This window comes from Drosophila rhopaloa, unplaced genomic scaffold (assembly GCF_018152115.1).
Source record: "Drosophila rhopaloa isolate 14029-0021.01 unplaced genomic scaffold, ASM1815211v1 contig_3, whole genome shotgun sequence".
Lineage (NCBI taxonomy): Eukaryota > Metazoa > Arthropoda > Insecta > Diptera > Drosophilidae > Drosophila > Drosophila rhopaloa.
Genome location: NW_025335123.1, coordinates 18,279,746 through 18,298,692, shown reverse-complemented (window position 1 = coordinate 18,298,692; position 18,947 = coordinate 18,279,746). Strand labels below are relative to the sequence as shown.

The 18,947-nt window shown below is 45.4% G+C and overlaps 4 protein-coding genes across 7 annotated transcripts; 1 reads left to right on the top strand and 3 right to left on the bottom strand.

The window, feature by feature from the left end:
• Positions 1-2,628: 2,628 nt before the first annotated feature.
• On the bottom strand, positions 2,629-5,550 carry LOC108045293 (pre-mRNA-splicing factor 38B). Of its 4 annotated transcripts, XM_017124577.1 has the most exons (7): positions 5,401-5,550; positions 5,185-5,337; positions 5,001-5,125; positions 4,771-4,906; positions 3,780-3,886; positions 3,414-3,696; positions 2,629-3,382 (listed from the first exon to the last, which is right to left on the bottom strand). In XM_017124577.1, exons 1-7 carry the CDS (start codon positions 5,408-5,410, stop codon positions 2,766-2,768), a joined length of 1,431 nt encoding a protein of 476 aa, XP_016980066.1. In that variant the 5' UTR covers positions 5,411-5,550; the 3' UTR covers positions 2,629-2,765. The 4 variants fall into 4 exon arrangements, with proteins under 4 accessions (XP_016980066.1, XP_016980063.1, XP_016980065.1 ...); XM_017124574.2 differs by having other exon boundaries at positions 2,846-3,696; XM_017124576.2 differs by lacking the exons at positions 5,001-5,125; positions 5,185-5,337; positions 5,401-5,550 and having other exon boundaries at positions 2,846-3,696; positions 4,761-4,842.
• A 702-nt stretch (positions 5,551-6,252) lies between these two features.
• LOC108045231 (N(G),N(G)-dimethylarginine dimethylaminohydrolase 1) lies at positions 6,253-9,202 on the top strand. Its single transcript, XM_017124485.2, has 5 exons — positions 6,253-6,385; positions 7,288-7,610; positions 7,676-7,773; positions 8,176-8,400; positions 8,477-9,202. The coding sequence occupies exons 1-5, from the start codon at positions 6,351-6,353 to the stop codon at positions 8,600-8,602; spliced, it is 807 nt and encodes a 268-aa protein (XP_016979974.1). The 5' UTR covers positions 6,253-6,350; the 3' UTR covers positions 8,603-9,202.
• LOC108045230 (adhesion G protein-coupled receptor A3) lies at positions 9,188-15,562 on the bottom strand. Its single transcript, XM_017124484.2, has 3 exons — positions 15,048-15,562; positions 14,762-14,980; positions 9,188-14,598 (listed from the first exon to the last, which is right to left on the bottom strand). Exons 1-3 carry the CDS (start codon positions 15,446-15,448, stop codon positions 9,708-9,710), a joined length of 5,511 nt encoding a protein of 1,836 aa, XP_016979973.2. The 5' UTR covers positions 15,449-15,562; the 3' UTR covers positions 9,188-9,707.
• Positions 15,563-16,177: 615 nt separating this feature from the next.
• LOC108045294 (putative inositol monophosphatase 3) lies at positions 16,178-18,359 on the bottom strand. Its single transcript, XM_017124578.1, has 2 exons — positions 17,489-18,359; positions 16,178-16,940 (listed from the first exon to the last, which is right to left on the bottom strand). Exons 1-2 carry the CDS (start codon positions 18,015-18,017, stop codon positions 16,402-16,404), a joined length of 1,068 nt encoding a protein of 355 aa, XP_016980067.1. The 5' UTR covers positions 18,018-18,359; the 3' UTR covers positions 16,178-16,401.
• Positions 18,360-18,947: the final 588 nt, after the last annotated feature.

The following is an 18,947-nucleotide window of genomic DNA, read 5'->3' as shown; positions in this document are numbered from 1 at the left end:
CTTTAGAAATAAGCGATTAACATGTACATATGTTCTGTTTTTAAAATAGAAATTTTCCAAATAAATGTCTGGCTTTGTAAAGCTTTGATTCCCGCTGAAAGCACCTATTTTCCGCCCAAAACCCGACAGCACTGCCTTATACCGAGCTTACAGGCCAAGAGGAAAAGAGAGAAGAACAGAGAGCGGAGAAAAGGTGCTGGCCCAGCCATAAACTTTGCACATTTGCTTTTGGGCGCTATCCATGTTTTATGGCCATAAGCACACACACACTCGGGCACACACATACACACACTACTACGTTTTCCCAAAATGGTAAAAACGGGCCATTTGACGCGCGCATTCGCACACGCGTGAATTGTGTGCCGTTTACTGTTGTTCGCTCTATTGCCATTTCATTCACTCCGGTTTAGATGTTTTTGGATTTTTTTTAGGCCTGACATTGATATGATATCGTATATCGTATTGTGCCTGTGCGTGTCTGTGTGCTGTCAGGGGCTTGAATTGGATTATGGTCCGGATTTGGTGGCTTTAGTGGTGCTGGCACATGCTAATTACATTGCTGATTCGCTTTTGCCGCTTTTCGGCTGTCCGTTCGCCCGGCGCTTTTTTCTAACGGTCGGCGCGAGAGGCGACAATCCGGCGCAGGCGTTGCACACTAACTGAAATTCGAAATTCGGCGACTCCGGGGCCAGGAGGCTTGGCCGCCTCACCTGTCTCAGCTGTCGCACCTGACCGATCCGAGCTGCCAACAATCTGCGCAGCACTAGCAATTATAATTTAGTGCTCGCTCCGAAGCTTGCCAAACCCCCGGCAAATGAGCTACCGTAATCACCTACTATAGAGCAGGATAGTAGTAACCAAATAATAAAATATACACATGAACAGTTCACTTTACTTTTGCAGTTTATATATTAATTTTACTTACTTTCAAGTGGCGCCCGAGCAGGAACCTGTTTACCTCTCTATGATCCGCTAATAGTATATCATTTGTTGCTGATGTTTGTAATCCAAAGATCTTAAAATATAAAAAAGTACATTCCTCTAATTTTTGTAATTTCCTGATGTAAGTTTTCGTAAATCAAGCTTAGGGTCCTATGCCCGAGGAGGGGCAATCAAATCTTTAAAAATATATGCACCTTTCCCCCACTGCTGTTAAAAATATCATTTGGCCAAAATAAAAAGGCACCATTTCAAAATTGGCATTGCTATCGTAAAAATACTGATATTTTAAAGCTAAAAATGATCAATATTCAATTTTTCACATTTTTCAAAGGGTTTTCATCAAAATTTTTCTCAAAAATTTTACAAAAAAAGTTGTGAATGCCACTCGATTGGAAATTTTGCTACGAGTTCAACAAGGTATGCCATTCCATTATTGGACCATTATTTGCATTGCTATGGTAAAAATACTGATATTTTTAAGCTAAAAATGATCAATATTCAATTTTTCACATTTTTCAAAGGGTTTTCATCATCATTTTTCTCAAAAATTTTACAAAAAAAGTTGTGAATGCCACTCGATTGGAAATTTTGCTACGAGTTCAACAAGGTATACCATTCCATTATCGGACAATTATTAGCATTGCTATCGTAAAAATACTGATATTTTTAAGCTAAAAATGATCAATATTCAATTTTTCACATTTTTCAAAGGGTTTTCATCATCATTTTTCTCAAAAATTTTACAAAAAAAGTTGTGAATGCCACTCGATTGGAAATTTTGCTACGAGTTCAACAAGGTATACCATTCCATTATCGGACAATTATTAGCATTGCTATCGTAAAAACACTGATATTTTAAAGCGAAAAATGATCAATATTCCAATTTTTCACATTTTTCAAAGAGTTTTCATCATCATTTTTCTCAAAAATTTTACAAAAAAAGTTGTGAATGCCACTCGATTGGAAATTTTGCTACGAGTTCAACAAGGTATACCATTCCATTATCGGACAATTATTAGCATTGCTATCGTAAAAATACTGATATTTTTAATTATTAGCATTGCTATCGTAAAAATACTGATATTTTTAAGCTAAAAATGATCAATATTCAATTTTTCACATTTTTCAAAGGGTTTTCATCATCATTTTCCTCAAAAATTTTACAAAAAAAGTTGTGAATGCCACTCGATTGGAAATTTTGCTACGAGTTCAACAAGGTATACCATTCCATTATCAGACAATTATTAGCATTGATATCGTAAAAACACTGATATTTTTAAGCGAAAAATGATCAATATTCCAATTTTTCACTTTTCACATTTTTCAAAGGGTTTTCATCATCATTTTTGTCAAAAATTTTACAAAAAAAGTTGTGAATGCCACTCGATTGGAAATTTTGCTACGAGTTCAACAAGGTATGCCATTCTATTATTGGACCATTATTTGCATTGCTATGGTAAAAATACTGATATTTCGAGCGAAAAATCATTAAAAATGAAAAAAAAACATGTCAGTTCTTATTCCGTTCATGACATTTATTTGAAATAAATTATTATTAACTTCATAAATTTAATGAATCCGTGTTTTTCTAAACCGCAAATCCCTTGGACTTCTTAAGCAACGAGACCACATTTTAGTTGCTACGTTTTCCTTTAAAGGATTCAAATAAATAAAACTAAACAACCATTTTAAACAAATTAGTTTTGACTTTATTTGCATAAACACAACTTGGAAACTATTTTATCAGCGTAAGTGTTGTCACAAATTACAAAATATAGCCTTGCTGCTGTGTCTGAGTGTGTGATTGTGTCTAGTTTTTAGAGTTAGTTTTGGGGGATTTTAGGTATTCGGGGAGTGTTTAACCTGAGTAAGAAGCGCATATGTCTTTCGCGGCTCCCAAAGAAGTGAAAATGTTTCACAATTAAAAATGTATATGTTATAGTGGAAACAAAGTTAGTTAGTAGTAAAACAACTGAAGCAGGAGTAGGTTTGTCTGGTGGGTGGGATCCGGATCGGCCTTCACCGGTGTCGTCGCTCCCGCTCTTCATAGTGTTCGTTGTGCCGGCTCTTGCTGCTGCGCTCATAGCACCCTCCACCGCCGTCGCGCTTGCGCTCATGCCGCTCAGAGCGGTGGCGACTCTTGCTGCGACTTCTGCTCCGGCTACGCGAATTTTGTCTGTGCTTGTGCTTTCTCTTGTGCTTGCTGCGGTGGCGATCGTAGTCCTTTTCCTTATCCCGCACTCGATCTCTCTCCCTTTCGCGTTCACCGCCCGAACCATAGGGCATCTGTGGCAGCAGCGGCGCCGGTGGGTAGTCCTCGTAGCCACCTCGTCCACGGGCGTGGGACGAGCCCGAGGAGGCGGCATAATAGTCACGATCATCATGATCGTTGCGGTAGTTAATTGGTGGTGGGTAGGCGTTGGGTCGGGAGCCAGATCCCGCCATGGCATGTCCGCCGCCACGAGCTCCTCCGCCGCCGTTGCCTCCACGATCCATGCCAGCACCTCCCTCTTGGTACTCCTGGTAGTCCGCATCCTGGCCAGCGGCTCCTTGACCACCGCCACCGCCAGCGCCCTGACCCGCTGCCGACCGGCCCGTGCTCAGCTGGTTAACGGTCAGACCCTGCTCCCTGCAGTACTGCTCAATCTTCTTCTCGATCTGCTTCTGAATGGGCACGGGGATGCGCGGGAAGAGCGTGGAGAACCAGTCCAGCTTGGTCATAAACTGATAGACCATCTGTCCGATGCTTAGTACCTGAAAATTTCCCAGTTAGTGGATAGTTCGCTCAACGGGAGTGCTGGGGTACGTGTGATTGGTGGCTCATACAGTTGACTCACCTGGCCGCCGCCCGCCTTTACGTCGATCTCCTCCTCGTCCTGCAGATAGTCCTCATACCAGTCGTACAGGTCACTCGGCGGCTGCGTGTATCGCAAGTACATGAAACCTAAGGGCGAGACAGTTGGTATTAGAGCTGTGTCAAAGAATCCAATCTGTGTGGTTGGCCAAAGGAGGTGTTTTATGGCAGGGTGGTTCGATTTGTTTGACGGAGAATTCTGGAGACACAGGCATTTAAAGGTTAAAATATATACTTATTTATTGTAAAAACAATTCTTCATTTCCTGAAGCCAAAATAAACAATAAATTATAATTTTTTGAATTGCCTTATGCATGTTTTATGAACTCTGTTTTTAAATAATTCAATTTCTGGAGGAAAATTCGGCATAAATATGCATGAAGGTATTTAGAAAACATGTAAACATAGGAAATATTAAGTTCTGAAAGGGAAAACAGTTTAAAATTTGTAATAGGTATTTGATTTCCAAAAAACATATTTTTTAAAAGGCAAATTAAGAATAGAGAAATGTTTCCTTAATTTTAATTTGAGACATTCTGAAAAGGCTGGGATTGAAAAATAAAGATTTCTCTATGCATGCTTTATGAAATGCTTGGGGAACCTCAGCATAAACATGGAATGAAGGTAATCAAATAATTTAAAACAATATACATAAGTGTTCTCACTTTACAAGTAGGATAAGGTTTACCTTCGCAGGCAGATGTAAAGAGAAGCTATGTCCTCTTCTCGTCTTTCGCTTTGCAAATGGAGAAGGCACAACTTGAAATAGGAATTGAAAACGGGCTTGTTGTTCAATCCATAGAATACCTCCACCACGCTTTCGGCTGGCTTTCTATTATAGTTTGCAACCGTCCAAATCGACCCACCCTGGTTGTTTTCATTGGGGTGATGTTGTGTGGTGTGCTGAGGGAGCAGAGCAGGAGCAAGCGACGGCATATGTGACGGCTGAACTCATGCGACTTACCAACACCTACCTAGTGCGCGGATGTAGGCCGAGTCTGTGTGGTTGAGCAGTCCGTTGATCTGCTTCCGGGTCAGTCGCAGCGTGTATAGCTTGTAGAGTAGGCAGTACGCCGTGGACACGATGCCGCCGGCGCCAACGCCGCGCACCTGGATAGATTAGGGGACATAGATAAGTACAAAAGCACGGCGGATAACTCCAAGCATCGCCAACGATTAGCGCTACATTTCATAAACCACTCACACCGCCGCACATGCCCGTTTGGCCGGACGTTTTGCGGGATCCACGCTCCCAGGGCTCCATGTGCTTCACCTGGTAGTAGATCTCGTCGACCACTTCGTGATAGGTTTTCAGCTTGAACAAGTGGACTGCAGTGAGAAAAAGGCGGGTTAAGCGAGGCGCGCTGGAAAACACAGGCAGTACGCACCTTTGAAGTAACTGGAGCTCTGGATGTTGGCCAGGATCAGGGGATTCAGGTTCATCGAGTTCTCGTTGCCCCAGAAGGGCAGCGTGTTGTGCTGCTTGCCCACGCCGGCCTTCTTGCCACCGCCGCCGCCGGCCGAAGATGACGCCGAATAATCTGCGCGAGACGCCGCTATCAATAAAAATGCTAGCGCGGATTGAACCAATCTCATCCACTTACCTTCGTCCATGCCTACTAATCTTCCAGAACTGGGGGCATCAATTTCACGGCTGCCGGAGGTATGTGCGCGCGGGAAAGTGCGAAAAATGCACGCACTATTTGCAACTTTACGTGCGAGAAAATGCCTAAATTGGCGATGTGTATGCGTTAGCTGTCGTTATCGCTGTGTCATCGATAACGCTAGAGCGGGCTACTTTTAAGGTCACATCTTAGGCCGTGACCGTTCACCGTCAGTCACGCTTTTAAGGATTTCACTATTTTCAAGAGCAACGACTTGTTTTTTCGATTTGATACAACGAAAACTTCTCGTATTTCCCAAAGATATTTTAATTTTAAAAATGAAACTCTATAGAATTTATCAAATATTTTGTTTATTTGTTAGTCATCTCTTATGTTTCAATGCAATTGTACTTATTTTATGTTTCAATGCAATTTCTTGGACTAACTTATTTAGTCCAATTTATGTTTCAATGCAATTTCTTGGACTACCTTATTTAGTCCAATAAATGGCAATTGAAACATAAAATAAATACAATTGCATTAAAACATAAGATATGACTAACAAATAAACCATAACATTTACAAACCCTTCAATTTACCACATAAACGTATGGCTTATAAAAAAGCATTCGGCTACTGTAATTATCAATAACAAAAAGATTTATAGAAATTTATAAAGATCCGGATGTTACATTTTGTGGATTTTTTTCTTTCATAATCAAGATTAAAATGTACACTTTCACTTAAAAAACATTTAAGTCCAATGGTATATAGGAATTAAAAAATATTTAAGTGACTTGGAGAGTGACCAGTCTAATCAAATAAAAGTTTTTTTGTCATTCGCGAGGAGGTCACACTTCCCCAACTGAATCCAATCCGAATCCGCATCTTCTCATCCGCATCTGCATTCCGCTGCCGAGGAAGAGCACCCAGTGGCCAATCCGCCGACCATGTCGCCCAAATACACGCACGCGATTGTGGCCAGGTGAGTGAAGTCCAGATCCTCCGGAAGTCGGGGATTGGAGCATCCGGATAAGGGAGTGCCCCAATGGCGGGGAATTAGGTCACCTAGCCATTCGTTCGTGGGTACACATGCCCGTGGGTGGGGCTGCACCTCCCAACCACCCAATTCCTGGAGACCTGGATCCAGGATTCATTGGGTATCTGAGGATTATCCCTGTGCCTTTCTAATGATCCAAAAGTTTATAGTGAAGTTATTTAAAATTTATTGTATCCTTTTAATACATTGTAAATAAACTAGTTTATTAAGGATATGAATAAAAATCTTAGTTTAAAAACATTATGAGAAACTGTAAACTTTCTTTTAAGCTAGTTTCTATGTTATTCTATTTGTAATAACATTTTCAAAACATGAAAATATTTATTGTAATCTATTAAAAACTGAAATATTTATTGTAATCTATTAAAAACTGCATTTAAACATTAATATATTTATGGTATGGAAATCAAAAAGAGACAAAATCAGAATTTATCAAAATAAAAACTGTATTTTAATATCGAGTTAATATATTTAAGTAAATCAAATTGCTAAAATATCTGGTAATTTAACTCATAGCATTTGTATTCCTCAAACCTCTATTTCGTAATACTGATTAAATTATTTAATAGGAAATGATTCATAAATTAGAAGCAAACCATAATTAACTTACTGGAAATCCTATAATTCAAATAACAGATAAACATATATCATACATTCACAGTGGGTTCAACGACCCTGCAATGATTCTCGATACTTACTCTATAAATAGGTTTAAAAAAGAGTAGCTATATACATACCATATATATATCACACTCTCAGTTTAATATATCGCCTCCTCAACCCCAATTAATTGAACCATTGTTAAATCCACTTTAAATCCGCCGTAGAATCTCGGACGCCCTGCTGGAGAACGGGGAGTTCGACGTGCAGCTGGCCAAGCAGCAGCACGAGCAGTACTGCACCCTCCTGAGGACCATTGGCCTGGACGTGATCGAGCTGCCCCCGGATGACCAGCTGCCCGAGGGCGTCTTCGTGGAGAACAGCGCCGTGATCTGCAACGGAGTGGCCCTGATCGGGAGATCGGAGCATGCCAAGCGGCGACGCGAGGCCGAGAGCATGGCCATTATCCTCAAAAAGGAACTGGACATACCCGTCATCGAGATTGAGGAGCCGCATGCACTGCTCGATGGAGGCGATGTGCTTTTTACGGGTACTTTCCTTTTGCACCAAAGTCCCTTTGCCTGTTTAATTTCATCATCATTAATATCATTTCAGGACGGGAGTTCTTCATTGGAATCTCTGGTTTTACCAATGAGGAGGGTGCCCGGGCGGTGGCCATGGCGTATCCTGAGTATCCTGTAACGCCGATTCGGGTATATTACAATGTCTATAAAGATGATCTTTTAAAACTTCCTGTATTTATTTGCAACACCATTTCTTGGTACAAGTATCTTAACCGAATCTATCTGTTTTAAATTTGAAATGCTCCTTTTTAAAGGTACTGATCTTAGATTATTACATTCTTTATAAATAATCTTATTTAAATCGTACCATTACTATTTAACGTTACGATGAACATGTTCATTATCCTGCATATTTTTAAAACATCTACATACACAACTCTTAATATCTTTTAACTCCCATCCCGAGTTTATTTATTCGGTTGTCTTCAAAGATCCTATAATCTGTTCGTATTTATTTAACGACACGTTTTTCTTTGTGCGCCAACCTTATATGCATATATTATAATAATCTGCGGTACCCATCCCATCCAGGTGAATGGTGCTAGGAGGCTGAAGTACTATGTGACCATGGCTGGCCCGGATGTGCTGTGCGTGAGCAATAGTCCCACCTGTCAGGAGATCGTTAAGCGGATGGAGCGGGAGGCCAGCTTTACCTACCAAAAGTTGACCTTGCCGGAGGAGATAGCGGCCAATATGCTGTACATAAACGGAACGATAGTACACAGATCGCCGATGGAAATTCCAGAAGCCTACAAGGTCAGCATCATCGCCACCCCGTTCTAATTGAACCGCATGCTAATTGATCTTTCTATTGTTTTCGCCTTTCGGACAGACTTTAAAAGAGAAAATCGACATTCCAACACGCAACATAAACATTAGCGAATTTAGCCAATACTCCAGTGGACTGACCTCGTCGTGTTTGTTGCTGCGACGCTGGAAGTCCATACGCAGCCTGTGAATCTCAGGGAGCTGAGAGGATCACCTAGCCCGGAGTGAGGAGAATTGCCATGAGAAACATGCACAACAGGCCCTGGAGCAGGTTGCATTCCCTGCCCTGCCCAGGCATCAGCAATATCGTATTATCTTATTATAGTTTATACACATCTCTTGTTATTGTTACAACCTAAAATTAAACCTCTAACGCTAATCAATCTGATTATCAAGGCAGTGCTGGCGATGCTACTTTCCAACTCAATGTTACCCTATAGGTTGTGTAATTTAATCAGAGTTAGAAAGTGGCGTCAGCCTCATCGAGATGGTCAGCATTCCTTCACTCACACTCCATGACGATGTTGAACGGATATCATTGTATTATTATGATAAAATTGCTATTATAAATTGTATCTACTTTACAAGTAGTTTGTTGAATGTGTTCAGTGTCTGTCCTCGAAATAAATGCAACATTTGTAATCTCTTTATAAACTTTAAAATGCCACCAAATGTCTAGTTATTGGGTGGAAAGATGATCTATCTACAAACATGATAAATACCAGGAAAATAACAGTGGTTTTAAGTGAACATTTCATTTATTTATATCTAAATATAAACTTAGCCTACATTTAAATGCATTTTGCTTTACCAAAATTTAAAATTTATTAAATGTGTGTAGGACATTTGGGGTGGGGCGTGGTGGTTCCTAGCCATTTTGATGAAATGCAGAACGATCTAGCCTAGTGATCAGCTAGTGAACTCTGGTTGGATGAAGTTTTTCTCCGGTGAATATGAAACTGGGTGGGCTCAGTGGAGTAATACTAGTCATAATAAATAGTGGGAAGGAGGGGGGACTTACTATAATTACAAGTTCAGTTAGCGGCATTTTGAGTGGGCGAACTTAGGGTATATGCACTCTCGACATATAATAGTACAAATCATACATCAGTGAGTGTCAGTGGGTGGGGTACAAAGCTTGGTGCGGGAATACTTTGGCATTGGCACGTCGTTAACCTTCCGATTGCCGGCCAAGCGAGGAGGACTGGGTAGGTTTCCGGTTTCTGGGTGCTACATATCTTGTATATATTCTATATACATCTAACTAGGGGCTGGGGTGGGCTGAGTGGGTTGAGCTAGCTGGGAAAGGGGCGCGGCTCGTTGGCGGCCCTGGGATCGATGTACGAGATCACGCTGCTCTGGCTGCTATCATCCTCTATTGTCTCGTTGAGATTTTCGTTGTGGGAATTGCTCAGCGGCTTGGCGGCTTCCATCTCCTTCTCACGTTCTCGCTCTCTTTCTCTTTCGAAACGCTCGATGGTCTCCTGTTTGCTCCTCAACGGACTGCGGCATTTGATGGCCTCGTACAGCTCATCGATGGAGGTGTCCTGGTCGTGATCGTGATGGTGATCCTGCTCGGGATCTCCAGCCACCCGCTCACCTCCCGTGGCGGCCACGAACTCATCGTCGAACTCGTTCAGCACATCCACATCCGCATCGCTGGCATTCGAGGATTGATAGCAGCGGAAATCATCGGTTAAGGTCAGATTCAGATCGTTGTCCGCCTGGGGAGCATACAGTCCATGACTACGGATGCTGATCTCCGAGTTCTGGTAGTTCAGATCGCTCTCGTTCGTCGGACTGCCGGACAGCAGGCGGCCATCGTCCTCCGTGTCCACCGATGCCGTCGGATGGTGCGCCTTTAGCTGGCTGAGATTGCTGCTGGAGCACGAGTACACCTGACGCAACTGCTGCTCCTCCAGCGTGCTGACCTCGTTGGCGGACAGCTGGCCGGAATCTTCCTGGTCGCCCAGGCTATCCAATCCGGACGAGTTAACGCCTCCCGCGCCGGCCAGCATTTCACTGATATTATTCAGCGACTTGGATTGTTGCTGCTGACTGAAGCGGATTAGGACACTGGGAAAGTCATCTTCCAACTGGATGCTATTATTGGTCGTGACCTGCAGCGAGTTGGACACATATATCTCGTGCTTCTGGAGGAGCGGCTCTTCGAGGCTGACTTCCGGCAAGCCCAAGCTGTTCATGGCCTCCAAGCTGGGCTGTTTGACGGGCGTGGAGCTGATTGGTTGATGGGAGGATCCTCGGTTCCGGAAGAGGCTGCTCATCCCGCTGGCTGGTGGCAAGGTGTTGGCATACAATGGAGCGTGTTCGTCCAGGGAACTGGCATCTTCCTCCTCCAGCTCAGGCTCCGGTTCCTCGACCGTGGCCGCCGCCTGCGCGTGTTCCTCCTCCTCCTCTTCGTCGTCATCCTGCTCGTGCAGCGTTTCATCCAACAAGGAAGGGGTCCTGGTGCGACCATTGGCTCTCAGTTTGATCACCTCGTGCTGGGGAGTCAACGTCTCCGGGATATTGGTGTAGATATTGGCCTGCATGATCTTGGACGCCGAAGAGGCGCTGGCGGGCACAAAACGCTTAAACTGCATGGAATCCCCTCCAGAACCCATGCCCATTCCGTGTTCCTTGGGAGCTCCAGCCATGGGCGAACCCTGGTTCTTGTAATGCAGATTGGTGTTGTTTATCTTGCTGCCACCCGCCAGCAGAGTCATCGCATTGTGGTGTCTACTGTACAGCTGCTCCGAACTGGCATCGCTCAAGCTGTGCTGGCTGTGGAGCTGCATTTGCATCTGCATCTGGAGCTGCATCTGCGGCATCGTCTGGCGCTGCAGCTCGAAGTTGTTGCGCTTGGCCAGGCGCTTCTGCTTCTTGAAGAACTTTCGGGCCACGTTGATCTGGTTGGGATTGTAGAAGATCTCCGCCGAGGGTATGAGGTCGTGGCTGGAACCATGGAGCAGGGCATTCAGGCTGTGAGGTGGCACTGCTCCTGCCCCACCACCAGATACCCCGCCAGCTGCTCCACCTCCGATTCCCGATCCTTGCTGGCCGCTGGTGTTGTTTATGATCGTAACGCCACTCGCTCCATTCGCCTGAAGCAGCTGCTCCTGCTGGCTCCTCGTTTGACTCCTCGTCTGGCTGCGCATGCTCCTGGAGCACTGGCTATTCGAACGTGATCCCGCCGAGTTGTTGGCCTCATACAAGCTGCCCGGTCCGGGATTCGCCTTGTAGGCCACAATCGAGTTGCTGATCATGGCCGTTCCGGGTCCGGGCATTATTCCCGACGGATGCGCGCATCTCGCCTGGCTGCCATTGTTGTAGGTCACCAGTTTCGTGGGCCGGCTGCGTCCATCTCTGCCCTGCGACCACGCCTGACGCGCATCATTCCGGCTCAGGTTGTAGAAAATCAGCAGGAAAATGCCCAAACACGAACAGCAGCCGGCAAAGGATATAACATAGAGCTCCTGGCCGCCACTTACGTAGGCAGCGGCGGATAGCCAGGCGCCGGCATACAAGACCAGGAATATAAAGTGACCACGCAAGTGGGAAAGATTCGAGCGCTCGAAATCGTCGACAATGCTGCTCAGCGGATTGCTCAGCGTACTGTACTGCTCCTGCATGTGATCCTGCTCCTTGCGACCGCCGTGATTGTTGGAACCGCCTCCAATCGCCGCCGTGGTGGCACTGCCGTTCGCATCCAACCAATCCAGATCGATGTGCTCCGTGGCCTGGGTGTTGTTGTCCGAGTACTGACGATGCTGCTGCTGTTGCATTTGCAGCTGCAGCACATTCACCGCCTGCTGGCTCAGTTGGTAGTAGATGCACAAGGCCAAAATGCCGCAGAAGATCACGAGGATTACGGCAGGCACAAGGAGGGCATTCAAGGTGGTGGCACTGTGCAGGAAGCAGAAGTCGTAGGTTGCGTATTCCGCCAGATTCACGGCACTGCTGATGCCGCAAATGAGCAGGGCGATGCCCCAGCCCACAAGGTATATGCCCAGTATGGGCTTCCGTTCGCGCTCCCTCTGCGGTTCCACATCCTGGCCCTGGCATTGTCCCTGTCCCGAGCTCGTCGTCTTGGTCAGCCGCTTGTACATGCTACTCAGGCTCACACAAACCCAGAGCAGCACGCACAGGCCGAGGTAGTGCATCAGCAGTCCCAGCAGGCGGCACTGTGGCTGACTGGACGTTTGGTAAATGCCCAGCGAAAAGGCCAGAGCCAGAGCGCCCAGGGCCAGCCAGGTGTTGACCAGGGCATGCCGCTGCACCCGATTGATGCGCACCGCTCTTCCGAAGACAGCAAAGGTCACCGCATTGAAGGCGCAGCAGGCGAAGAGTAGGCCACATCCGGCGTAGACCGCAGCTGGTGGATGCCGGAACCTGGCGCCCGATTCCTCGCTCCGGAAATCGTTCAGATACAGACTCCTCTGGAGCAGGCCGTAGTATCCCGTGCGACTGCAACTGAACATGACCAGAGTGCGATGCTGGTAGTGCTGCTGGCAAACGCTCGGCTCCCACCGCTGCTCCTCCGCATCCCACCAGGCGGGTTGGGGCGCACTCAGTGGATTGTGATACGGGTGGGCCCTCAGCATCACCGTCACCCTTTGCTGGTACACATCCTCCTCCGGATCCAGTTCGTTTTCGGCTCTAAACTGCACAGCTTCTCCGTCGCTGCTGTAGGCCAGTATACCAATGATGGCCGACGACAAGGATTCATTGTAGCTTCCCCTCAGATTGGGCAGCAGTTTGCCATTCCTGTGCAGCGAGATCATCAAGCGGAGACTGCGAATCGGCGAGGCTGTCGGTGAGCTGGCAGAACTATTCCCGATCACGCTGTACGGCAGCTGGATGGCGGCATCGATGTCGCCATGCTCGTACATGGGTATCGTATCGTTGGCGCTGTTGCACTGGAAACCCCGCGGACTCTGCTCCAGCCAAACGCAGGACAGGCTGACGAAGGCATCCAAGCTGATGTTGAAGAACTCCACGAATAAGTTTCGCTGCTGGGCCAGCGATCCCCGCCAGGGTATCATCTCCGCCGGCAGGGGTTCTGCTTGGGTGCTGGCCAGGGCCAAACGCATGGCCGAGGATTCCACCACATGGAGCAGCCGCTGTCCAGTTCCCTGCTCCGATTGTGCGGCTCGAAATAGATGCGTAGGCAGGTTGAGCAGCTGCGAAACTATGTCCATTAACAGGTGACTGATCTCCTGCTGCTGCTGCGGTTGCGCCAGTTGATCCAAATACTTGACTAAAGTGCGGGCGATGTACTCCAGATCCATGGGATCTCGTATGCGATTCAGTTGAGTCTGCGCCTGCGTAAAATTGTGCAAACGGCGGGCAATCTCCAAAGCATTTTGACCCTTTGTCAAGGTGAGATTCACTTTGGCAAACTGCTCCAGGATGCGTGTGGTTTCACTGACATAAACACAACTTTCGGTATCCAAATTAAGCCACTCTCCGGACGGTCCACACTCATGCGAAGCTCGACGGGCTTGGGTGGCATCGCTGGGCTCCTCTACGCACTCCTGCAGCACAGTCTCGCCCCGCATCGTCCTGGGCCAGTGGTAGGTGCCCTTGTTCGTGTGCACCACACGGGCTTCACAGTAGAGCGTGCCCTTAGCCACCACATGGAGTACGATGGCCTGCGAAAGATTCGCCTGCTGGCTGCGCAGCGTGCAATCCCACATGCCTGTGTGGTTTTGGGTGAGGCTGGCTATGCGCAGGATAGATTGCAGGATGCCCGAGTCCGTGGAGTGGCGCGTCTCCAGGTTCACGTCCCCGAAAACCTTGGTGGGGTCTTGATAGATAATATCTTCGGTGGAGTTTTTGGCACGTATCTTCTCCGACCAGCCCCAGAACACATAAGCCTTGGTGGGCAGATCCTCGCTCTCCCTGGGAACTCCGATAGCCACCCGTGGAGCGTAGCACTTCAGCTGCAGTTCATCTCCTTCGAAAGCCACCTGATTCTGACTAGGAATGAGCTCGAGCAACGGTTGCAGCAGCGTCTCGCAATGGAAGTCCTTTCCCACGCGCAGTTTCTTCAGCGGCATGCCACGAAAGTTACCGGGGGAATCGCATTTTGGAGGAGGCTGGAGGCGCACATCTTGGGCGCTAGACCAGGCAATCAACCAAATTAAACCGCAGTCACAGGCCAAGGGATTTCCAGACAGATCGCTGTGTAGAAGAAGACACCAATTAGGTTTATAATAGGGAAATAATGTGCAATAACAAGGATATTTAGTTCGATTGTATAACTTGTCAAGATCTTGTTGCATTTTATATATGACCTATTTTATCATTGCTCATATGCAGAATCAGTTTTATATATTCTACTTACAGCTGCCTGAGCTTGGGCATTTGATCGAAAGTGCCCTCATAGATGTGGCTAATGGCATTCCCTGCCAGCTTCAGCTTCTCCACACGCCTCAGACTATTGTTGAAGGTTTCTTTGTCCAGTTCGGTTAGGAGATTGAACGACAGATCCAAGCGTTTGAGTTCCGTGAAGTTAACGAAATCGTTGGCAGTAATCAGTGCAATAGAGTTCTTACTGGCATTGCTAAAAGGAGAAAACATATGTATGTAGTTGCTAAGGGAAAGTGGAATTTGCTGAAATATGTATTTACATGCTGACAATGGAAGAAAGTATTTCCTCTCCAAAGTCCAGTTCCCGCCAGTTGGCTATCTGCTGTTCATCGCAGCGAACCCGCAGACTATGGATGTTTTCCGATATGTTCCGGCAGCTGCATTTCCTCGGGCATGACGTTGTTCCGGTTCCGGAGATAGCTGATTCTGGATTTTGGGGCTGGGACTCCGAATTTTCCGACTGCACCGACTGTCCCTCTGCCGCAGTCGAGGTTGCAGTCGACGTCGCCGTCAGCGTCAGGAACAACAAGAACAACAACAACAGTGGGAGTGGGGGCAGCGGCGGAGGAGGGGGCGGGGCCGATCTCCACGCCCCTCGTTCGTTTGGCCGCCCATTTCGATCGATTCGATTGATTACATGCCGGGCGCAGGTAGCGCACATTTAATTAACAAATTCCGGGCCAAGCAAATGCATAATAAACAATAACAATAGAAAACACACACACTGCGTTTTTTTTAGTTTATACAAAAAAGTGTTGCCCTACGTTTCAAAGGTTCTAAGTTTTAATGGCGGTGGACGATTGGAGTGCCTGATACCGCTGTCATCGATAGTTTTGTTACATCGTTATATCGATAGTTATTTTATTTGAAAGGTTTAAAAAAAATATATTCTCACGCTCCAATTTAATTAAAATATAAATTATTTGAATTTAGCCGTATTGAAATACAATATTTCACATCAGAAACTTAAACATTTTTGTTGTTAAATAAATTGTATATATTAGCTAAACAATTTCATAAATAAATGTATGCTTTGTTATTAAGACATTAAAAGCTTTCAAAAAGTTTAAGCACGAAATGAGAATGTGCTCATCTAAAGAATTTATTTTTCTATAAATCTTTGAATGTTTATTATTCACTCCAACTTTAAGGCGGTAACCTTTTATTTAAATATCTTTATTAATAAAATCTCTCTTGTCAATTATTTAATATTGTAATTAAAATATATGTATGGAAAATAAAACAATTATATGTGAGGAATTGTATAATTCAGTCTTTTTACAACCAAATAAAATCAATATAATATAGTTTCAGACAATCCCCGACTCTACCATTTAAATACTTTTACATACAATGTTAAAAACCCATTAAAAATTGGCAAGAAAGGGCGTTCAAATTAAAATAGGTTTATTTTTTGAGCCAACTTGGCGGTTTGGTTTGGTCCGGGTTCATGACCCCGCCGCACAGCAAAAAAAGCACACACAAACATATATTGAGATTACGAAAAAACAGGTTTCCTTCTTTAGAACTTAGAGCTATTTTTGAATGCTGCCCAAACGATCAGTGGGAGGCAGGGGATTTCCTCTGGAAGGGAGCAAGGGGTCTGGCTAACCCCTACGCCAGCTTGCCATTGTGCGCCGTCCGATACTTGGACAACTTGTCCATGTACTCGTCGTGCCGCTCCAGAGTGGCCAGCAGACCCTCCGTATTGACGGGCGATTCCTCGGGGCCATAGTTAATCAACTGGTCATTCAGCGTGGTCATTGTGCCGCCCAGTGCGTGCAGAATGGCATCGCCGGCGCAGATGTCCCACTTCTTGATCTTGGAGGTGTGCAAATAGGCGGTGGCATTGTTGGCCACCACCTGGAGCACCTTGTAGCCAGCTCCCGCCGCCGTCAGCAGGCTGACATCCTCGCCAAAGATGCCCCTGGCCAGATCCTTGGCTCCCGCCGTGTGGGATCGCGACACTGTGATGATGGGCGCCTGGTTGTCCGGCGCATGCTGCGGATGTAGAGTGGCCAGGTACTCCGACATCGAGTTGCCCACCCACGCCCAGGCCGTCTGGCCATTGAATGGACTGTGGATCACCCCGATGATGGGTCTTCCGGCCACCGCCACGCACACCATGGTCGTCACGTACTCGTACAGCTCCTCTGTGGAATAGAAAAGGGCCATTAGTTAGTTTTGTTCACATTTACATAATAGGAAACGCGGTGTTTCAGATAGTTCAATATTTTAGCTTAAATTGCATTTAACTGATATCTATTCAAAGTTATGAAACAAATTTGCATATTCAAGCTTAAACAATAAGTAATAAAACATTTCCCACTGGTTCTGAGTTAACATATTTAAATTTCTTGATTAGAAAACAAATAGTTATTTCCTTATCACATCTAGATAATACTCTTATCTTTTTGACTTGTTAAAAATGTAATTTGGTTGAGTTAAAGGTGTAGTTCGCGTATTTTAAAAATAGCATGCTAATTTTTATCAGATAAAAGTCTTTTTTAATGATAAGGAGAACCACAAAGCTAACGAGCTACATTAAGGTTATAAAACAAAGTTTTAAATAAAAATTATAGCAATTTTCAATCAACAAAGCGAGTTAATTATCTTTTTCAAATCGAAATCCCATTTTAAAGGAAATATAAGATAAAAAAAATATAAAATTGGGACAGAAAAAAACGCTGCCCCTTCTCACCGGTAAATTCCTTCGTGGCATCCAGCGGATCCACCCAAACGGTGACATCCCGCGCATTCACAGCCACATCGGGAACCTGGGCGGTTTCGTGGAGGACCGTGGGATCCAGGTCGTAGCTGTGCGCCTGCTTGCAGTGCTCCTTGTCCTCCTCGGAGAAGATCTGGACGAGCGGGAAAATGCGCTGCAGGCCCTGCTTCATCACACAATGCGACCGGCCATCGGCGTCCGTAAAGGGATCATTGACGCCCTCGTCCGTCTTCCCTTTGCTCCGCTCCTTCAGCTGGCGACTTCTGGCCACATCCAAGACCTCCAATCCGCCACGCTGGGCGGCCTGTATCGCGGCAATCAGCATCTTGCGGAGATTGACCCGACTGGGATTCTCGCTTCTCAGCATCCCATAGATGGCGGGTCGCTCCTCCTGGTGGAAGTTGAGGAAGTAAACCAGGACGATGGTCAGCAGGATGGCCACAATGGTGGCCGGCACCCGGTTGATTCGTATGGAGCGTCCGTTCATCTTCGCCTCGCTCATCGATCGCTATCACTGGATTTGTATGGTTTATTATATGTGTACGCTCAATTTGCCAGTTTGCCAGATCACCAGATCAAATGCTGTCGTCTTGGTAAAAACCCTCTCGAGAACTGAAATGGGAAACACTTGATGGCGCGACGGTGGGCGGGAAACGGGAGGCGGGGCACAGGTGTTTTTGGGGCCAGCAGGTGTTCGGTGTGAGCTATGCTCTGTGCTACTCTATTCTGTTCTCTATTCTAAGTCCACGTTGCGCGTTTTTCCCCCCAACCAAAAAATAAAAGGCGCAAGCCGAATCGGCTGTAAATAATAACAAACAGATGTGCGCCAGGTCAGTTAAAGCTGGCAAATCGTTGATAGCACTATCGATTACATAAACGCTTTTTTTTTTTGAAAATCGACCCTTTCTTTTATTCCATTCTTTTTAAATTGAACTGTAAAACAAAAAAGGTGTAATATTCTGATATGTTTCTTGTTACCACTGACTGTAGTGCAATGAATCAAATTGTATTAAAGAACAGATTATTTTTAAATAATCATCGATATCTGTGCAGGATATGGCAGTCGAACTCCAAAAATACCAGCGCTTAATTAAGAAAATAACAATAAAAAACATTTATCTTTCATATCAAATTTTGTACTTAAGTCCTTATGAAAAACAGACGTTTAACAAAATTTAAACTTCAGATGTATCAGCTTTTTAAAGTTTTTGAGAATGAATGACAATCTTCCAAAAAAATTCTGAGCTATTCAAATTTTCAGAATCAATGTATTTTTGCGCCCTGATTACGAATGTTTACCTTAAGGTTGTCGACAAAAAGGTTTTCTTGCTATTTCTAAAAAACTATATCCATTTGTTTACGTTACTCTTTTAGGGATGTGATTTTGTTATTTAGTATGGCGCGACTTTGATAACTATCGCTATCTCTATGC